Below are 17,545 nucleotides of genomic sequence, written 5' to 3'. Positions count from 1 at the left end.
TTCCTCTTTAGCTCCCCTAGTACCACGTTAGTGTCGTTTAACGCCACCCAACAAAGCGTGCACCAAGTTTGAAGGCCGAGTTAACATCCCCAGTCTGTTTGAAGGAGTGTCAGTAAGAACATGATTTATAGATATACTATTTAAAATAAATTAACCAAAAAGTAATGAATTAAAGTAAGTGTTTGGGTCAGATAAAAGCTGCCTCAAGGTGGAAGATTTGGAAACCACTCAGTTGTACAAGTGGTTCTGTTTTGTCTGTTTTGTCTTTTTTTTAAAAAAAAGAAAGAAAACCGGCAGAGATCACTTTGCTGTTTTCAAGAAACGATCACAAACTGATTTGGATCCATCAGTTTGGGCAGGATGTGGATTAGCCTTGGACTGCTCATATATTCATGTTTTTCATTTCATAATGACCTGTCCAGTAATTTGTGATTTTTTTCTTTTCTTTTTTCCCCTCTGTCTTTTAGGTACTAACACAGGCAGGTCACGGTTCCATCACCACAGAAATTGCTGAGGCCAAGCAATTCTACTATGCTGAGGACTACCATCAACAGTACCTGAGCAAAAACCCCGATGGATACTGTGGACTGGGAGGCACAGGTGTCGCGTGTCCGATGGGAATCAAGACGAAGGCCTAGACAGCCAAAAACAGCCGAGAAATATCTCTGATCTGTCTGCAAGGATGCCGCAATGGATCGATTTGAAAGAGAATATTCACTAATGCAAAAAGTTTTGTGTTTCAGATGGTTAAATTCCTACCATTTGACATATTTTATGGACTTTTTTTTTTTTTTACATCGGATTATAGTCCACATTTATCTGATGATTTTTTTTTAAGGATCAGTACCTGCCAGATGTCACCCTCTGACACAACATAAACTTTGAAAGCCAGTAAAGACTCTTCACAGTCTTTTGAAAAAATCTTTTGAAAAAGGTGTAGTCCAAAAAAAGTTCTGCGACACATAATCAATGATGAAATGCTGAGTAATTTCATGCATCCTGAAAAGGTGGTGTTTAAAATGAAATCTTGTCAGAGAGCAGTGAAATCCTGCACAGCATTAAGAATTGTTAGTGTGTGGAGTGCTTTTTCACTGTAGTAGTTTGTTTAATCAGCTCTTATAATTTGCAACTGCTTTGGGAAAATTATACGTTTGTTGCTTAAGTTCCTTTAAAAACATATTTGAGAGTGGGCTGCTGTCTAAAGACTAAAAGGAATAAAACAGCTTGAGAACTTGCTGCGTCTTTTGTGTTTTATGACTTTTACACTGCCCCGTGTGTATACTACACATGCTTTTTTTTTTTTTTTTTCTAGATAAGAGTCATTCTTTACAGGTAAAGAAATCTCACCATTCCACAGCTGAAAGAAACTTAACAGGTCTGAACAACACAAACATATTACAGAGTGTCATCTTTTATTTAACAGAAATTAACCCAAGAATACAGGAGCGTGCTTCCATAGAAGCTAACAGGGTAAGTATTTGCTGCTAATTGTGAGCACCTCTATAAAAGCCAAAGCTTTGACAGTTTGCTGGTCTGGAGGATTCAGTTGTGTGTTAACACAATGCCACAGAGGATGGACATCAGTGACCTTAGAGAAGCAACTGTTGCTAACCATCAGTCTGAGAAGGGTTACAGTATAAGGTCATTTTCAAACAATTTAGTTGACCATTCTGCAGTGAGAAAGATTATTCATACTGTACGTGTAAAACTTTCAAGATAGTTGCCATTCTTGTCAGGAGTTGAGGTCAGAGAAACCCAAGAGCTACATCTCAGCAAACTCAGTTAAGGACGCTGAACTAGTACGGCTTGTTTGGAAGAGCTGCTATCAGAAAGTCTCTTCCCTCTCAAAAAAATAAAAATGCAGCAACACAGTTTAGGTTTCCAAAGCTGAATCTGAACAAACGACAAGACTTTGTCCTTTGGAATCAAATTGGAGATGTTTGGCCATAATGCGCAGTGCCACCAAACACAGCATACCAACACAAACACCCCACACCAACTGTCACAAGCGCAGTGGTGAAGGAAGGTCTGGTGATTTGGGCTTGTTTTGCTGCCACAGGATCTGTGCACCTTGCAGTGCTACATGAAGTCCTCTGTATACCAAAGTATTCTAGAGTCAAATATGTCTGCTAGCCAAAACTAAGTTGAAAGTAGGCCATGGAAGAGGACAGTGACTCCAAAAACACTGACAGATTTATAACAGAATGACTGAAAAAGAAAAGAATCAAGGTGTTGCAATGACCCACTTAAAGTCCAGACCTCAAACTGATTGAAATTCTATATCAGAACCTTAGAGTGTTGTGCATAAATTAATGCTTGTAAGCATCAACACATTAAAGCACTGTAAAGAATCATAGACCAAAATGTGTCCACAAGGATGTGAGGGACTGATAAAGTCATTCAGGACATTATTACTTAATTCCTGCTAAAGAATGATGGGGTGTACAGTACTTGCCTTTTTTACAATGCTTTTGCATTTTGTCTAAATTTTTGTTATACAAGTCCGGCTGCAATATTTGTTGCTATCTGAGGTTGCAATTAAATCCTTTTAGAACCTTATCAAAACCAGATGTATTGTCCAGTCACTTCGATGGATCCTGCAAAAAGAAAGAGAGAAACAAAGACAGTGTTTAATGTTACAGGTTCACACAGATTGGAGGATTTTTTCCACCACGAGTGCCTGACCTTCGTTTAATTAAAAAAAAAAAACAAAAAAAACAAATTCTCACTTAAATGTGCAGCAACCTATAAGATACAAACAGCAGATATCATGCTTTTAAATGCATTGGAACACTTTGGTTTGCTCTTTTGTTTGGCTTGTGACTGCTGTGTTTCGGGTTTGGGATTATGGATGACCTCCTTACTCTGATCTTTGCCTGAAGCGATGTTGCAAACCGTGACTTGTCTGTCATCACTGTTAATCTCCAACCATTTGTGTTTGTACAGTGAATGTGTGTGTTTTGATGGTAAAGCTTGGACACAGACACACACACACCAGCAGGAGGAGGAGGATGCATTTTGGTGCCAGGCACTCCAAAACTTGGCATCACCATCACAAAGCAAAAGAGATGGAAGAGATGAGTCTCTTTGGAAATGGCAGAGCGCCACCTCTGAGGATCTGTGCTGTGTTGGATCACCTCCATGGTGCTTCAGGACCACAGCTCGACCGGCTTTTAAAGCCAAATCTGACCACTATTTTTGGAATGGAGGAGTTTATCATATGAGATTTTGTTCAAATGTGCACCATGTTTAATTAGGTCCAGTAAGACCTAAAACGTGTATTCATGTGTGTGCCTTCAATTCTTATCAATTTTTTTTTAAAAAGATCCTCAGAGGTGTTTAAAAACTACTGAAAGAGCTTGTATTTTAATCTGATTGGTTAATATCTTCACCTTTAAAAAGCCAATAAAAACAAAATGCATCACCTGCTAAACGTATTACTGTTTTAAAGAAAAGCTTCGTTTCTTTTTGATGAAGAACAAACTCAAAGTATCATGTTTGCTTTCAAGAAGCAATTAACCTTTATTTTAAAAATTGGACACACTTTCTTGTAATTATGAGGAATATGTTTCTTAAAATTATTTGGTAACATTCAGATCTTCAGGATGTGAGAAATGATAGCCACAGACGTTTCTGGAGACCTACAGCATTTAACCCATTCTGTTCCTGGTCTGTGCACTTACTGCAATTTTTTAGCTGGCTTTCTTAACTGGGTTGCTACATTGATACAGTAGTAAGCACTGTTGCCTCACAGCAGGAAGGTACTGTCTTGAATCCAGGGTGGGACGTTTTTAAAAATACTTTGCATCTTCTCCCTGTGCCTACACCTGTTCCTTAATTTTAGGTTAATTGATTCCATGGTAGTAGTGAAAGGCTGTGATAGACACCTATCCAGGGTTTACCCTGCCCCATGGTACCTGAGATAGCCATGTGACCCTAAGTGAACTGTAAGACTTTCACTAATATTAGACATACTATTATTGACCAACATTGGAGATTAGATATATATATATATCCAGTGAGTGACTTGATAGTGACTCAAATCTCACAGGGGAAAAGAGCATATTATTATCTCATATTCTACATGAACTGGCACGCATCATTTTCATTTATATAATCGCCATTGCTCACACTCTGCCACAGAATATGTTCCTGGTTAGATTGTTGGACTACGCTGTCATCCTGTGGCGTGTTCAGTGTAGCGCATGAATCAAGCCCAGCGGTCAAACCCCATATTTGGTCCAATTTGACAGAAACTTCATATAAAAGATCACAGGAGATTTATCCAGACTTTTTTTTTTAATAGGATGAGATCAGAAGCCAGTAAATCAGAATATGACATCAGAGATAAATATCAAAACAAATTATTTGAAAATTAGTTATAAATTAGGTGAGTTATGGTGATTTTTATTGTGGACAGTGCTCCTTCCTCCTACCATATGCGTACAACATGGCAAACACAATGAAAAAATGCAATTATAGATGATTTATTGTATTGAATGAAGAATTAAGAAAACAATGTCTCACGTGTCCTTTCTTTTAAATCAAATAATTTATGAAGTTAAGGAAGAGTAAGCGGTCCATAATCCATAATCCATAAGCAGTCCATTGTCTATAATAAGCAGTCCATAAAAAAAAAAAAACTGTTTCAGGTCTATGATAAGCACAATTCAATTAAATTCAGTTCAATTAGATTTTATTTATACAGCACCAAATCACAACAACAGTCGCCTCGAGGCGCTTTATATTGTAAGGTAGACCCTACAATAACACATACAGAAAAAAACCCAACAATCATATGACCCCCTATGAGCAAGCACTTTGGCGACAGTGGGGAGGAAAAACCTGCCATTTAACAGGAAGAAACCTCCAGCAGAAACAGGCTCAGGGAGGGGCAGGGCCATCTGTCACGACCGGTTGGGGTGAGAGAAGGAAGACAGGTGTGGAAGAGAGCCCGAGATTAAGAGCAAGGGCATTTAATGTGCATTAACATAATCTTTGATGTGAAACATGCATGGTGTTTTACAAATTTACTAACACCAGCCAGTGTAAAGTTTATGCCACATGCCCAAAATTTTCAATATTCAAATGAGCATAATCATTGTTTATGTTTCTGTAATTGTTAATCCATCAGCATGTATCAGTGTCAGTATCAGTGTTTAGTTTCACTCAGTTTGGTTAGTTGTCTTGACGTCCTTTTGCCTTTGTTTTGTATCTTTATTCAGCTGCAATAAAATGGCTCACTTTTTGTTAAGATCCAATTTTGCCTCCTACGTCTGCAGGACATTATGTTTTCTGACAGGTGGCCTAGTAAATTTAGGCCAGCCCCAAATTAATTTTTGTCCTTTGCTGCGGTCTGAGACCTCTATGTCAAGCTCCATTTGTGTAACCTGTGAGAGTCCTGCTGTCCTGATGCCATGATTCAGGTCATCTCAGATTTGATGTTATTGTATACTATATATAGTATACAATAAGTTGATAATGATTATTCAAGATTGGGAGGTCCACCAGAGTCACAAATGATCTGGAGATCACTAAAACGGAGAGGCTGTCTCAATCTGCCGAGGCCATGGAAGGAAAGGTCACAGGCTGGTGTCCTGTATGACAGTTGAAAACCAGATCCCACAACTTGAGACTATTAGCTTACCTTCCTTTTGACCCTTCTGATGCTCCTCGGAAGCTTTGGTGTCCTCGTCTGTGCTGTCATCTTCATTCCTTAATGTTGGGCTTTCCTCCACCTCATCTGCTGATAGCTCCATGTATGACTCTACTGTAACATTCTGTTCTTACTCTTATAAAGAACATCTTCTTAAACCGCTTCTTCTTCTTTCATGTTTAACGGCAGCTTAGATCCAAAGATGTTGCACTACTGCCATCTCCTGGCTTTTATTCTTACTTCACTTCCGAATCCTCAGATCCTCTTGAGGAGACCAGTATTTCTCAAAAAACGAAGAACCGCCCCTTTCCCTTCACCATGACTTAACTGATTAACCACATTCCATTCCACCACCTCATCACCCTCCTGTGACATAGATACTTCCTGCAACTATGTTCATATGTTCAACGCTTTGTCACTTAGATGTTTCAACATAACATAACATACCTCATCCTTCGCAGGAGCACTATTCCTGGTACTACCCAGAGCTCTTTTCAGTTCTCCAATAGAAAAGGGACAACTCATTACATCTTCAGTACTCTCCTTCCTCCCTAAAGCTTCAAGATTTCTTCCTTTAGTCCCCTCTCTTCCTCATTTACTTTCCTCTGATAAATTTCTCCCACTATGTATATCAACAAAAGTACTTGCCAAGAAATCAGCTTTTTCCCTATCAGTTACAGCTACTTGATTATTCTTATCATTTCCCCTCATCATCCCCCACACATCCCCTATTTGAGTATTCCTACGAATTGTATTGCAGAAATCTCTCCAGTATGTTCTCTTTGTTCTTCTTATTGTACTTCTGACTTTTGCCCTTTTGCACTTTTCCCCTACTCTTACAGTATTCTTCACTTTGACTTTGCACACCCCCACAAGTTTCCGTGCTTTTTCCATCTGCACTTCTGTGTTACAACCAAAGAGTAAATTTCTATCTCTGAGTATCTTAGCATATTTGATTTCCCCAACTTGTGCCTTAAGTGCTCTTGTTAACTTAAGTGGATCTATTTTCTTCACACCCTCTTCCTCAAACCTGACAATTACATTCATACTTGGATTCGTTCCCTCTTCATTACCTTCACTATCAGTTCCTTCCGTACTACCCTCACTTCTCTTTTTCCTCTTCCTTTCACTAGCTCTGCGCCTCTTCCCCCCTTTCCAACTTTTTCCCACTCATTCTCTTCACCCTGACCGCCAATCTCTTCCTCTTCACTACCATCCATACTATTCCACTCACTGCTTCCGCCCTCCAACTGTGCCAACCCTGGTCTATGAGAAGAAGTCTGCAGGAGACCATTACCGGACCTGTTCAGGCCTTCGGCCGGCTCTCCTACTTAACTCACTCACGCACCAAACCACCAACCAAACACACCTTACACCCAAACCCACACTAACTACAACAACTATGCTGCACACTTTGAAAAAAACTTCCACTCCCAAACCTAACAACCGATCGCACTCTGTGTGTGAGACACGCTCTGTGTGCTTCAGTGTGTGAAATATGAACATGGTGACAGTCGGCCTGTGGAAATTGATTTTGTTCATGGTGTGGCAACCCCCCTGTCTGTGGACGCACAGGCCGGTCCAACGGCGTTTGGTTAGCTGAGGTGGCGACTTGGGAACTGAGGGCTCCCGCATTAGCTACAGAATAACACTGAAACCGCTGTGTAATCACGGGTTTACATTTATTCTGGAATCGAACAAGAGGATATTTTGACATCAAAGGTTGAGTTCTATATTAGGTAAAAAAGGTTGAATTACTCGTTTCAGTGGTAGAAATTGTTGATTGCTTTGTGCCTGTCCCCTGACGAGTGTGTAAACTTAAATAAGAAAGAGAGAAAAGAAGGTAATTTGGAGCCACATAGAGATAGACAGGCTTAATTGGGTGACGTTCTCTGTGGTGTAAAGAAAAAAGAGGAGTCAAAGCAGTAAGAGGTGAGTAGTGGTGTGAAATATGTTGAGTTTTAAATCTGACGTAGAGAATGGAGAAATAAAGTGAGAGTGGAGAATTATTGAGAAGCAGAGAGAGGAATGTGTTGTGAGACTGGCAGGCAGTTTGCGCTGTAAAGCTGGGCGTGTTGCCTGTGATGAAAATGATATTAAATAGATCTCTTAGTGTGTTAATACAGGTGGCTACGGCCCTGGACCAACCGCCCACCACAAGCACAGCGGCCGAAGCTAAATGATAGTAATGGGAACCACAATCAGCAAGAATCAGCAGCTGTGGAACCGACAGCAGTGAGGAGGGAAGAGGAGAAATTAAGAGAAGCTGTAACACATAAAATTGGGTTGAAATTTGGGGCCAATGGACTTGTGGAGGTTGGGAAGGCGTCCAGAGCATCGCAATAAACGGTGAAACAAAAACACACACAAGCAGAGAAATGTGAGAGAAAAGGCAGCTTTTAAGGAAACTCCTTGTTTGAAAAAAAAAAAAAAAAAAAAAAAAAAAGCTAAGGCAGAGAGAGACTTTGCTGGATCTGCAGCTCCACTGAACACACATAAAATTAACCTGCCTACAAATGCACACACATGCAATGAAGAGCAGCTTACACTCAGCAAAGAAAGACTGGTATGACCAACCAGTGAGGAAACAATAAATTTAGTGGTTAAGAGTCAAATTGTGAGATGTTTTCTGCTGATTGAACACCACTAGTGAGTTACTGAAGGAAGGAAAATTCTCTTTTGTGAGTTTAAACATGATCTTAAGAATTTAAATATCTACCAGTGTTGTCTTGTCAACTTGATGGGCTATGAGTTGACTATATCGTGAGGAGAAAAAAAAAGGGGGGGGGGGGGGGGGGGAGAGAGAGAAGGCTGACACAGGGCCTGGCCCGGTGTCTCTCCCCTCTCTTTGTGACACAGCCAACACAACATCATTCTCCTGTTTGTCTGTTTTTTTTTTCTTTCGTTTTTTTTTCTCTTTTTGCTTGATTACAGGCTGCTTTGCCGGCCCTGAAAGCCGAGGCTGACCTGCATTCCTGCTCTCCCCTCTATCATCTTTGACGTGACCCTGACCAAATGCTGCAGCAGCTGGACCCACAACAACGACCTGAAAATGTCAACAGTGCTGCAGGAAAGGATCTCATGCAGCAGAGACGGAGAACGCTAAACCTAAGGCCCGTTTCACTACACGGGGGAAATTTCCCAGACAGCTTCAGCTGACAGAGCTGTGACGAGACGCCCATTAAGCCCGAATGAAAAGTGAGGCCGAGCAACATAATGCTGACCTTGATAACTCTGCATTAACACTGTGCAGGGTAGTGATGGACCAACACGGATGATCGGGCAGCAAATAAGTGCGTGTCAGAGACAGGAGGAGCAACTGAGGTCAAAAGGCACCTCAGAACGGACAAAACACAGAAGAAGATGCAGGTTTCACCTGCAGTGACCATGGACACTGGAGAAAGGACTGCCCCAATGGGCGCCAGAACCAGGATGGACTAAACTTTGAACAGCAGCAGCAGCAATGGTCGCATACAGACTGAAGAGGAGGAGGGCAGGACCCCAGGGCACGCTTCAGGCCGTGGTTTAGCCAAAACACCAGAACAGGAAAGTGATGAACACAAACACACTGATTCAGCTTGACGTGAAACACACACCTGAACACATGTGCCCTCGTTGATTGAGTGAGAAATGACAGACATACCTAAATCGAAATGCTGATTCACTGAGAAGTGATCCACACACATACACATGCACACGCTTGTGCAATGAGGAGTGATGCGCACGCGCGCGCACACACACACACACACACACACACACACCGTCCACTCCTCTTCACACTCCACTCACTCGGGTAACACAGGGGTAGGTCCAGGGAATCTGTACACAGAGACACGAAGGGATAGTAAGGTAAATCGCTGTGAAAACACTTCAGAAGTAATTGAGCTGGGGTTACACTGACGAGGGTCGGCAACGGTCCAGCGACGAGAAACACAGGGCTGCCATCTTATAAAGGAGCTGGATCACTCGTGATGAGCCACAGGTGCGTGGGCCAAGGGCAGGAGCCCACAGGTGAGCTCCGCCCAGGCAGACGGAGGAGGGAAAGAGGGGAAGGGAGAGAGCAGCAAAAAAAAATCAAAGAATACAAAACATATGTAGCCATACCGAGCTGACCGGGTAGGCACAGGGACCCTGACAGACACAGTGATACAAAGTTCTACAATTAACTCAGCATGGGAACCACAAAGCACCAGCCACCTTGCCATACAAATTTGGATCTTGGAATGAGATAGTGAGTCATTGTAGTGTTCAGATAGTCTGAGCCCAGTCCAAAACAAGAGAAAAAAGTAGCACTGACCCGTATTATAAATTTTATTTATTTAGTTATAATTCTGACCTTTTGTCACGGCTGCCGAGGCGAGCCGTGTGGAGTTGGAAAAAGGACCCAAGAGCAAGCAGTGTATGAAAAGATTAGTGGAGTTTATTTACAAGGTGTCAGTGGCAGGAACAGAAAACGAATAATGAGACAAACTAACGGAAACCTAAACTGGGAAAACTAAAGAGCAACTAGAAATCCACAGGACACGGGGTGAAAGGCAGACTGACGGAGGATACAAAAACGCAGAGAGACACAGATGAATGCAGAAAAGCGCGGACTTACATGGAGTAATACAGACGAACCGGCAACAGGCAGGAGAACACACAGGGCTTAAATACACACACCAGTAATCAGGGGATAAGAGACAGGAGGGCAACACAGCTGGGAGAAATCAGAGCTGACGGGACAGGGGAAATGTAAACTGAACTCACATCAGACATGAACCTTCAGAATAAAACAGGAAATTAACAGACAGAGAACCAGACAGGACACTGAACTTGACAGGCAGACTCACAGTCCGAAAAGGCCCAGACGGACAAGGTCAGGGGGCCGACCCGGAGGCCAAAACAGTTCAGTTCCGGGGGCCGACCGTGTGAAAGGCAGCGGCAGTGGGGCAGGTCCGGAGGCCGGCCACGCAGTAGGCAGTGGTGTGGAAACAGTTCTGGGGGCCGACCGTGCGGACGGCAACAGCGGCGTGGAAACAGCTCTGGGGGCCGACCGTGCGGACGGCAACAGCGGTGTGGAAACAAGTCCGGAGGCCGGCCACGTGGAAGGTAGTGGCGGCGTTCAGGAGGGCGTTCAGGAGGGCGTCCACGGTGGCGGAGATGCCCAACAAGCGGCCTGGCAGATGACCGATGACACCTTTTTTGTTTGCCATACTGAGAGAAAGAGGCAATCACTGTATGAAACATTAATTTTTACTGAAGCTATTTGAAATGGTCTAAAATACATTAAGGTGACATCTGTGTCCACATAGATAGATGTGTTAGATATTGCTAAATTAACTTGTATTTTATTATTATTTCATAAGCATCAGATGAAGAGCCTAAAAGAAGAATTTTGCCCAGGAAACTCAAATCCAGTTAATTTGGCTATTAATTATAGTAATGATAATTACTCACTGCCAGGGCTGGACTGGGACAAAAAATTGACCCGGGCATTTTGACTAGAGATCGGCCCACCAGGCATTATAGGAAAAACCATAAAGCCTTTGAATGAAAACAAACGTTGTTGTGACAATGATGTACACTGTCTTGTTGGTATATATGCACAAGTCTAATAAACCTACACCATCCTCCATATTCTGGTATTCTAAATCGTACTTAGCAGAAACCAAAAGACTGCTTGGTCGAGTTAACCTCCTAAACTATCTACAACACATGGTGGAAACCTGACATTAAGGCTACGTTCACACTGCAGGCGAAAGCGCATCAAATCCGATTTTTTTTGACCCTATGCGACCCATATCCGATCATGGTATGACAGTGTGAACGGCACAAATCCGATATTTTCAAATCCGATCTGGGTCACTTTCGTATGTGGTACTGAATCCGAAACATATCCGATGTTCCAGAAAGCGACTGCTGTGTGAATGGTCAAGTCGCATTAAATCCGTCTTTTACGTCACTGACACAAGACAGACACCAATTATCAGCGCCTGATAAGACATCGCGAACGCTTCCTGGCCATCCGGTGAAACTGCTGGGAAGACAACGTTGGAGAAACGTTAACATTTGATTTGGACTGCATAATCTGCAGATTCTGACAGAAATGTGCAACTATCATTTGAAGCACCGCTCCTCTAAAACAGCAATAAGGATCATTATTAGGTTATTTACATTATTATGTAAATAACAAAATAACTTATAGCAAAAATTGGGAAACGTAAAGTCCGAAGTCTTTATTAAGGGCCATCAGTCAAACAATACTGTTTGCTCTGGGTCTAAACAGAGCGCGTTGTGTGTGACATCTTCTTTTGCGCATGCGGGCCGCTTTGAGCGTTCACGCTAGAGCGCGTTTGCTGTTGCATTTTATTTGTAGTGTGAACGAGCAGACAAAAAAATCGGATTTGATCAAAAAATTGGAATTGAGCATTAAGACCTGCAGTGTGAACGTAGCCTTTGACAGAGAAGACTAAAGGTGAGACATGACCATTACTGAATATTAAAAATAATAAATGACAGATTTAGTGATATTTTCATAAACTATTCATTTACCACATCAATAAACAGCATGGCAGGGCAAAATATTTTTTCTAACATGGCAACCTTTAAAAAGTGACATAACATGACTTTGGTTGTAAGATTCAGATAATGATTTATTAAAAGCCAAACAGTTTAAATGAGAATAAGAAAGAAAAATATATTTTCTGCCCCCCTTTCCCTATTAATGCCCTACCTGGCCCCCCTGGCAAAACTTTGTCTGACCCGCGCCTGCACAGTTACCAGCTGCCAGCTACTTAGAAAAGGATCTTTGTGTTATTTGTCTCTCAGAAACAGTTCATAACTTCCCTTCAACTCATTCGTGTCACCTAAAAGGTAAACCTGTTTCTCCGTCACCTGTTCAGCTCTGATGATTCAGTAAGGACATCTCCTGGATTCATCTTCATGTTTCCCTGTCTCCAGATATCCAAACAATATCATGACCAGCAGCTTTTAAGGCTTTGGCTCCAGCAAACATCAGTTGATACTAGAAATTAATATTAAATACATTCTAACAACAGCTTATCAAGCTTAAACGTGCTGCTGTTGTTTATCCGCTGGTTTCCTCTTTCTGGGCAAAGTGGGCAATAAACAAACAAGAGAGAAAAGCCGATCAGCTGATCATTTATCAGTTTCATGATTGAAGTATCAACAGGAGAGGGAGGGGGAGAGAATGAGAGAAGTAATATTAATATTTTCTCTCAATACATGATGATTCCGTTTTTACAGAACGGTTGGCAACTCTAATAACTATTTGTGAATAAAATAAAGTTCACTATCAGTAATATCATAGCACCCGTCTAGCAGTATAAAAAATCCGTCATGTTAGCTGGTACGCAGTACAAGTTATTTTAACTGGGAGGAAATAAAAATGTGAAAATAAACTACAACTAAACTTGGTTTATATCTGACCCACTCAGACCAACTTCTCACCTGCCCCTCGGACCGGCCGCGCCTCATGTCTCTCCTCCTCCTGCCTCCCTTATCCCTGATCCACCTGCTGGCCTCCACCACTTGCTAATGTTACTGAAACTGTGGAAGCTCCGCCATAGAAAACAACTGAGTTCTTTTTACACATCTGCCAACATCTGGCCAATCTGGCCACCACCTGTCATTGTTTATACCGTTGCAAAAAACAAAGCAAAACGAAACGAAAAATCCCCATCTGCCCACCAGGCAAATGCCCAGTATGCCCCGTGGCCAGTACAGCTATGCTCACGACTGCTAGTACTGCTCACTACTGAATTATACTGCTAATTGGGAATAAAATTGATGAACGCCAGAAAATAATTTGGATCATGTCTTTATGAGACGTAATATCATCACCTGAGCTCTGTAAAGCTATTTAAATATTGCTAGATTATTGTCCTCCCTTAACAAACATGCTACTTCTATCTATACAGAAACTTGGTGGCTTACTGTGTAAGTCACATTTATAAGGAAAAGATTCATAATCAGGGAAGATCATAATCGGGGTGTTAGGTATTTTAGTACCATGGTAGCATTTACTGGATATTGTTTTATAGTGACATTATGCAGGAAAACTCTGTCATTCAATAAGGCCCCTTTGTTTTAGTTATTTTTCTCTTTGACCCAAGAATTGATGTGTGAGAATCACAGGCTGGTACAAGGTTGAAATACCACAGAGATCACTCCCTCAGCTACATTAGTTTCTTAATCTTTTAGACGCCTGTTGAAGGCCAAATGGTTTGTTTCAGATTTCACTAATGTAAGAACTCTTTGTTTTGTGCCTTGAAAATATGTCGCTGAGATAATCACAATTGTAGCTGAACTAATAAACTACACAAAGGATGCTTCTTCACCCAAGGGCAGGAAGACGCTCCCTTATCTTGGTCTGTACTGGTTTAAACTGATAAATCTGCTGTCTCATGAATTTTACCCTCTATATAAACTGTTGTACTTGTGAATAAAGTTGAGTCACTTTGGGAAGACAATCTAAAGCAGTCTCTGTTTTCTTGTTCTCCCAAGCTGCTCCCGAGCTCGTACTAACACGCTGAATGGCATGCTTGAATATTACTTGAGAATATATTTGACTGTGTTACAGACTAAGGGACATTCTCTGCTGATAGACGTCCACGCCTCGAAGGAAGTCGATCCACGGATTAGACCTTGGAAACCGTTTCCTTCACGGGGTATGTCCACATTAATAAGTGACAGAGAGCGGAACTAACAGCCCTCCCGTTGTTCAATAAAAATGATTTAAATATAGCTCATCCGAGGGTTACTCACACTTTAACGATGGTATGGAAACCAAAGGATCCACAGAGAAAATGTGTTTTCTTAAATTGTGTAATCTGTAGTCTATGATGCAATAAACAAGCTTTGTCCTGGTGTGACTGATTTCGAAATGGGTGGTTTCCAAACGCGAACATGGGTACGTGAGGAACTCCGCGCAAACCACACCTCTCCACACCTTTGTCAGAGATGACGGTATCACGTTTCCTGGTAGCAAACGAGTATGTCACGCTTGTTACCTGTGAGTGAAACGGTGAAAAAGCTCTCACCGATAGAGTCTACGCATCGTTTGTACGTGTATTATATGAAACTGAACCAGAAAGCGATTTCCTCGTAGATCGGGTAAGTCATTTATAAAAGTATCATATTTTACCAGATGATGCGGTAAAAACAGCTTAATCTTCGCTGATGTTATTTTTTTTTATTATCTTATAAGTGAATAGAAATGAGACATGGCTAAGTGTGTTGTAATGTTGCTTTATATATGATGACTTTCTAAACTATAACTTGTTATACTTTGCTGATTATATCACCACACACTCTGTCTGCAGATTGTTAATGTTTCCCAGTCAAACATCTAGAATGATTTCAAAATCAAAGGTGCTGGTTTTCCTGCTGTTTTTCACTGGTATTGGTGTGTATGTCAAAACGGGCTACCAATTGACTCATTATGCTGTGGACCAAAAGCTGTGTGCTTGCATAAAATGTTTATCAGAGGATAAGCAGTTGCTTCTGGATCGATCGAATAGAAGTGTTCAACCATTTTTGACTGCAAACTTAAACCTCTCACAGAATGAATTCAACTGGTGGAAGGTAAGTAGTCACCAGGAAAGGATGACATTTTTACACCCCCCCCCTCAGCTCATTTGGTGTAACAACAAAGTTTATTTGAAATGTCTGACAGGATTTGCAGGCTGAAAGCCGTAGCTTCAGAGTTTATGAAACAACAGTGGCCAACTTGTTTCAGATCTTCCCAAAGAATCCAGATGTTATACAACCCAAATATGACCACTGCAGGACTTGTGCTGTGGTGGGTAATTCTGGTAATTTAAGGAGATCGCATTATGGACCGCTGATAGATTTACATGAAGTTGTCATAAGGTACTTTCTAAGCTAAAGCAATTTTTCTTTACCATTAAATTCAAATTCAAATTTTATTTGTCACGTACACAGTCATACACAGTATGATATGCAGTGAAATGCAGTGAAATATCCCCTCCTACACAAAAGAGCCAAACTGATGTGAAATATATCCCTTTGTGCTTTTTAGAATGAACACTGGTATTACCAGAGGCTTTGAAAAAGACGTTGGAAACAAGACAACTCATCATGTCATGTATCCAGAGAGTGCTGTGGATTTGGATGACAACACCCATTTTGTACTGTTTCCCTTTAAGATACAGGACTTTGAGTGGCTCATTAATGCCTCTACAACAGGATTTACTGGAAGGTGAGTTCTCTTTTTCAGGGCTACATGCACATGTATTTGACATTTATTTAACGAGACTCAGTGTCTCATTTACAAGAGAGACCTGTTTTAGACAACATAATTAAATGAAAATAATAAAATAGAAAAAATAAAATAGCAAAATCTGCCTCATTAAGATCAAGTTCCCAGTGATGAAAATCAGCACTGGGACGTCTTTTAAATCTACAAGCAAAATCAGTTAAGCGAGAGAGCTCAAAGTCTTTCTGTAATGTATTCCACGAAGACAGACTTCAAATGACGGCACCTTTAAGCTCTCTACAAACTGATTATCCTGAAATCATACTATGACTACATTTTTATGCAACATGCAGACAGATGAAGTGTCCTCATAACAACTCATCTTACTGTAGTTCATTTACGTATGCTTTTGTACTGTTCTTAGGATTGTGACTTAATATAAAGTAAAAATTAAAAAATTAAATAAAGACTCTTAATGCTTGTTGAAAAGTTATTTTATGTAAACCATTTTTAGGCAGTTGTGCAGCCACTAATTTGGGCACATGAAAATCATACAATCATTTTGTACTTTATTTTGTTTCAGATAAAATATTCTGATTTCATTTGAGCTTGCCCAGCTTTCTTCTTGGTCCCACCAATGCCACCCCATTAAAAGAAAAAATAACACTCTTAGGTTTAGATGTTACAGTCAGCATACACTACCTTCTTCTCTCCCAGCTGCTAAAATTACCACACCTGCTACTAAGCAAATTATCTCGAAATATTTCCCCTAGATTGTCTTGCAGTACAGAATTTACATCAAATGCAAAAATAGAATGCCACTGCATGAATTCAACATGTATGCAGATTAAAAGGATTTGGCTGATGGATGTAGTGTGAGATGAAATAAGGTGAATTTCTGTATCAAACCATTACTCTGATCCTTCTCCATGTTCAAGACGGACCATGCCTTTTTTAGCTTTGTTTTTGTTAAACACCTACTTCATATTTTTCAATATCATGCTGTTTCCAACAGGTCATATATGCCAGTGAAATCAAAGATCAAAACTAACAAGGATTTGGTGAGTAGCGTCAATGGCAAAGCTTCCTGGTGGCAATGGTAATATTTAAAAATAAAAGCTGTTTAAAGGCTCATTCTAATTTCTAACAGGTCATGGTGGTAAATCCAGCTTTTATGAAATATGTACATGAGGTTTGGCTTGGAAATAAGGGACGTTATCCATCCACTGGCTTTATGGCTTTGATTCTTGCACTTCACATTTGTGATGAGGTAAGTACAAAGTTTTCAGTTTCTGAAGTGCCAGACGTACAAAATAAAATATGATTTTTATTGTCATACAAGCTGGTCCATTTGAGTCTTTGCTAATTTGTTCTTTTGTTCTTATATTGCTCTCCTAAATAGATGTGCATTTCAAAAGTTCAAAATGTCTTTGGTGAAGATCAGAGCACGTTTACCCACCAGTACCACTTGATTAAAAAACTCTGGTTTAATCTGTGAATGGTTAAATTTCAGTTCACATGCCCTATGAAAGTGAAAGCTGTTGCAAGTATTTCTGATGTGTCCCCTTCTTAAATTGACTAGACTACAATCTAGAAGACATTCCTTCATGGAAAGCATTTTAGCTAAACCTCTCAATAAGAGGTTTTGTCATTGTATACTCATGGTA

At 40.8% G+C, this 17,545-nt stretch overlaps 2 protein-coding genes across 6 annotated transcripts in view; both read left to right on the top strand.

Moving 5' to 3' along the window:
- The window catches only part of msraa (methionine sulfoxide reductase Aa), a 58,302-nt gene extending 57,066 nt beyond the window's left edge, over positions 1–1,236 (top strand). For all 3 annotated transcript variants that reach the window (XM_082504730.1, XM_082504731.1, XM_082504729.1), the window contains exon 6: positions 468–1,236. In XM_082504730.1, the coding sequence (XP_082360856.1) occupies positions 468–638 (171 nt within the window). In that variant the 3' untranslated portion in view covers positions 639–1,236. The remainder of the gene's footprint in view (positions 1–467) is intronic.
- A 13,423-nt stretch (positions 1,237–14,659) lies between these two features.
- LOC309688602 (CMP-N-acetylneuraminate-beta-galactosamide-alpha-2,3-sialyltransferase 1-like) overlaps positions 14,660–17,545 on the top strand; it is a 3,695-nt gene continuing 809 nt past the window's right edge. The window contains exons 1-6 of one of the 3 annotated variants that reach the window (XM_082504445.1): positions 14,660–14,773; positions 14,983–15,244; positions 15,399–15,532; positions 15,702–15,881; positions 16,894–16,939; positions 17,029–17,148. In XM_082504445.1, the coding sequence (XP_082360571.1) occupies positions 14,990–15,244; positions 15,399–15,532; positions 15,702–15,881; positions 16,894–16,939; positions 17,029–17,148 (735 nt within the window). In that variant the 5' untranslated portion in view covers positions 14,660–14,773; positions 14,983–14,989. Of the gene's footprint in view, positions 14,774–14,793; positions 15,245–15,335; positions 15,533–15,701; positions 15,882–16,893; positions 16,940–17,028; positions 17,149–17,545 lie in introns of those variants that run through there. The other 2 variants (XM_082504443.1, XM_082504444.1) reach the window with 2 other exon arrangements.

The sequence above is a fragment of the Aulonocara stuartgranti genome, assembly GCF_965226115.1.
Source record: "Aulonocara stuartgranti genome assembly, chromosome: 15".
Taxonomy (NCBI): Eukaryota; Metazoa; Chordata; class Actinopteri; order Cichliformes; family Cichlidae; genus Aulonocara; species Aulonocara stuartgranti.
The sequence above is the reverse complement of the archived record's forward strand: the minus strand, read 5'-3'. Positions and strand labels throughout refer to the sequence as shown.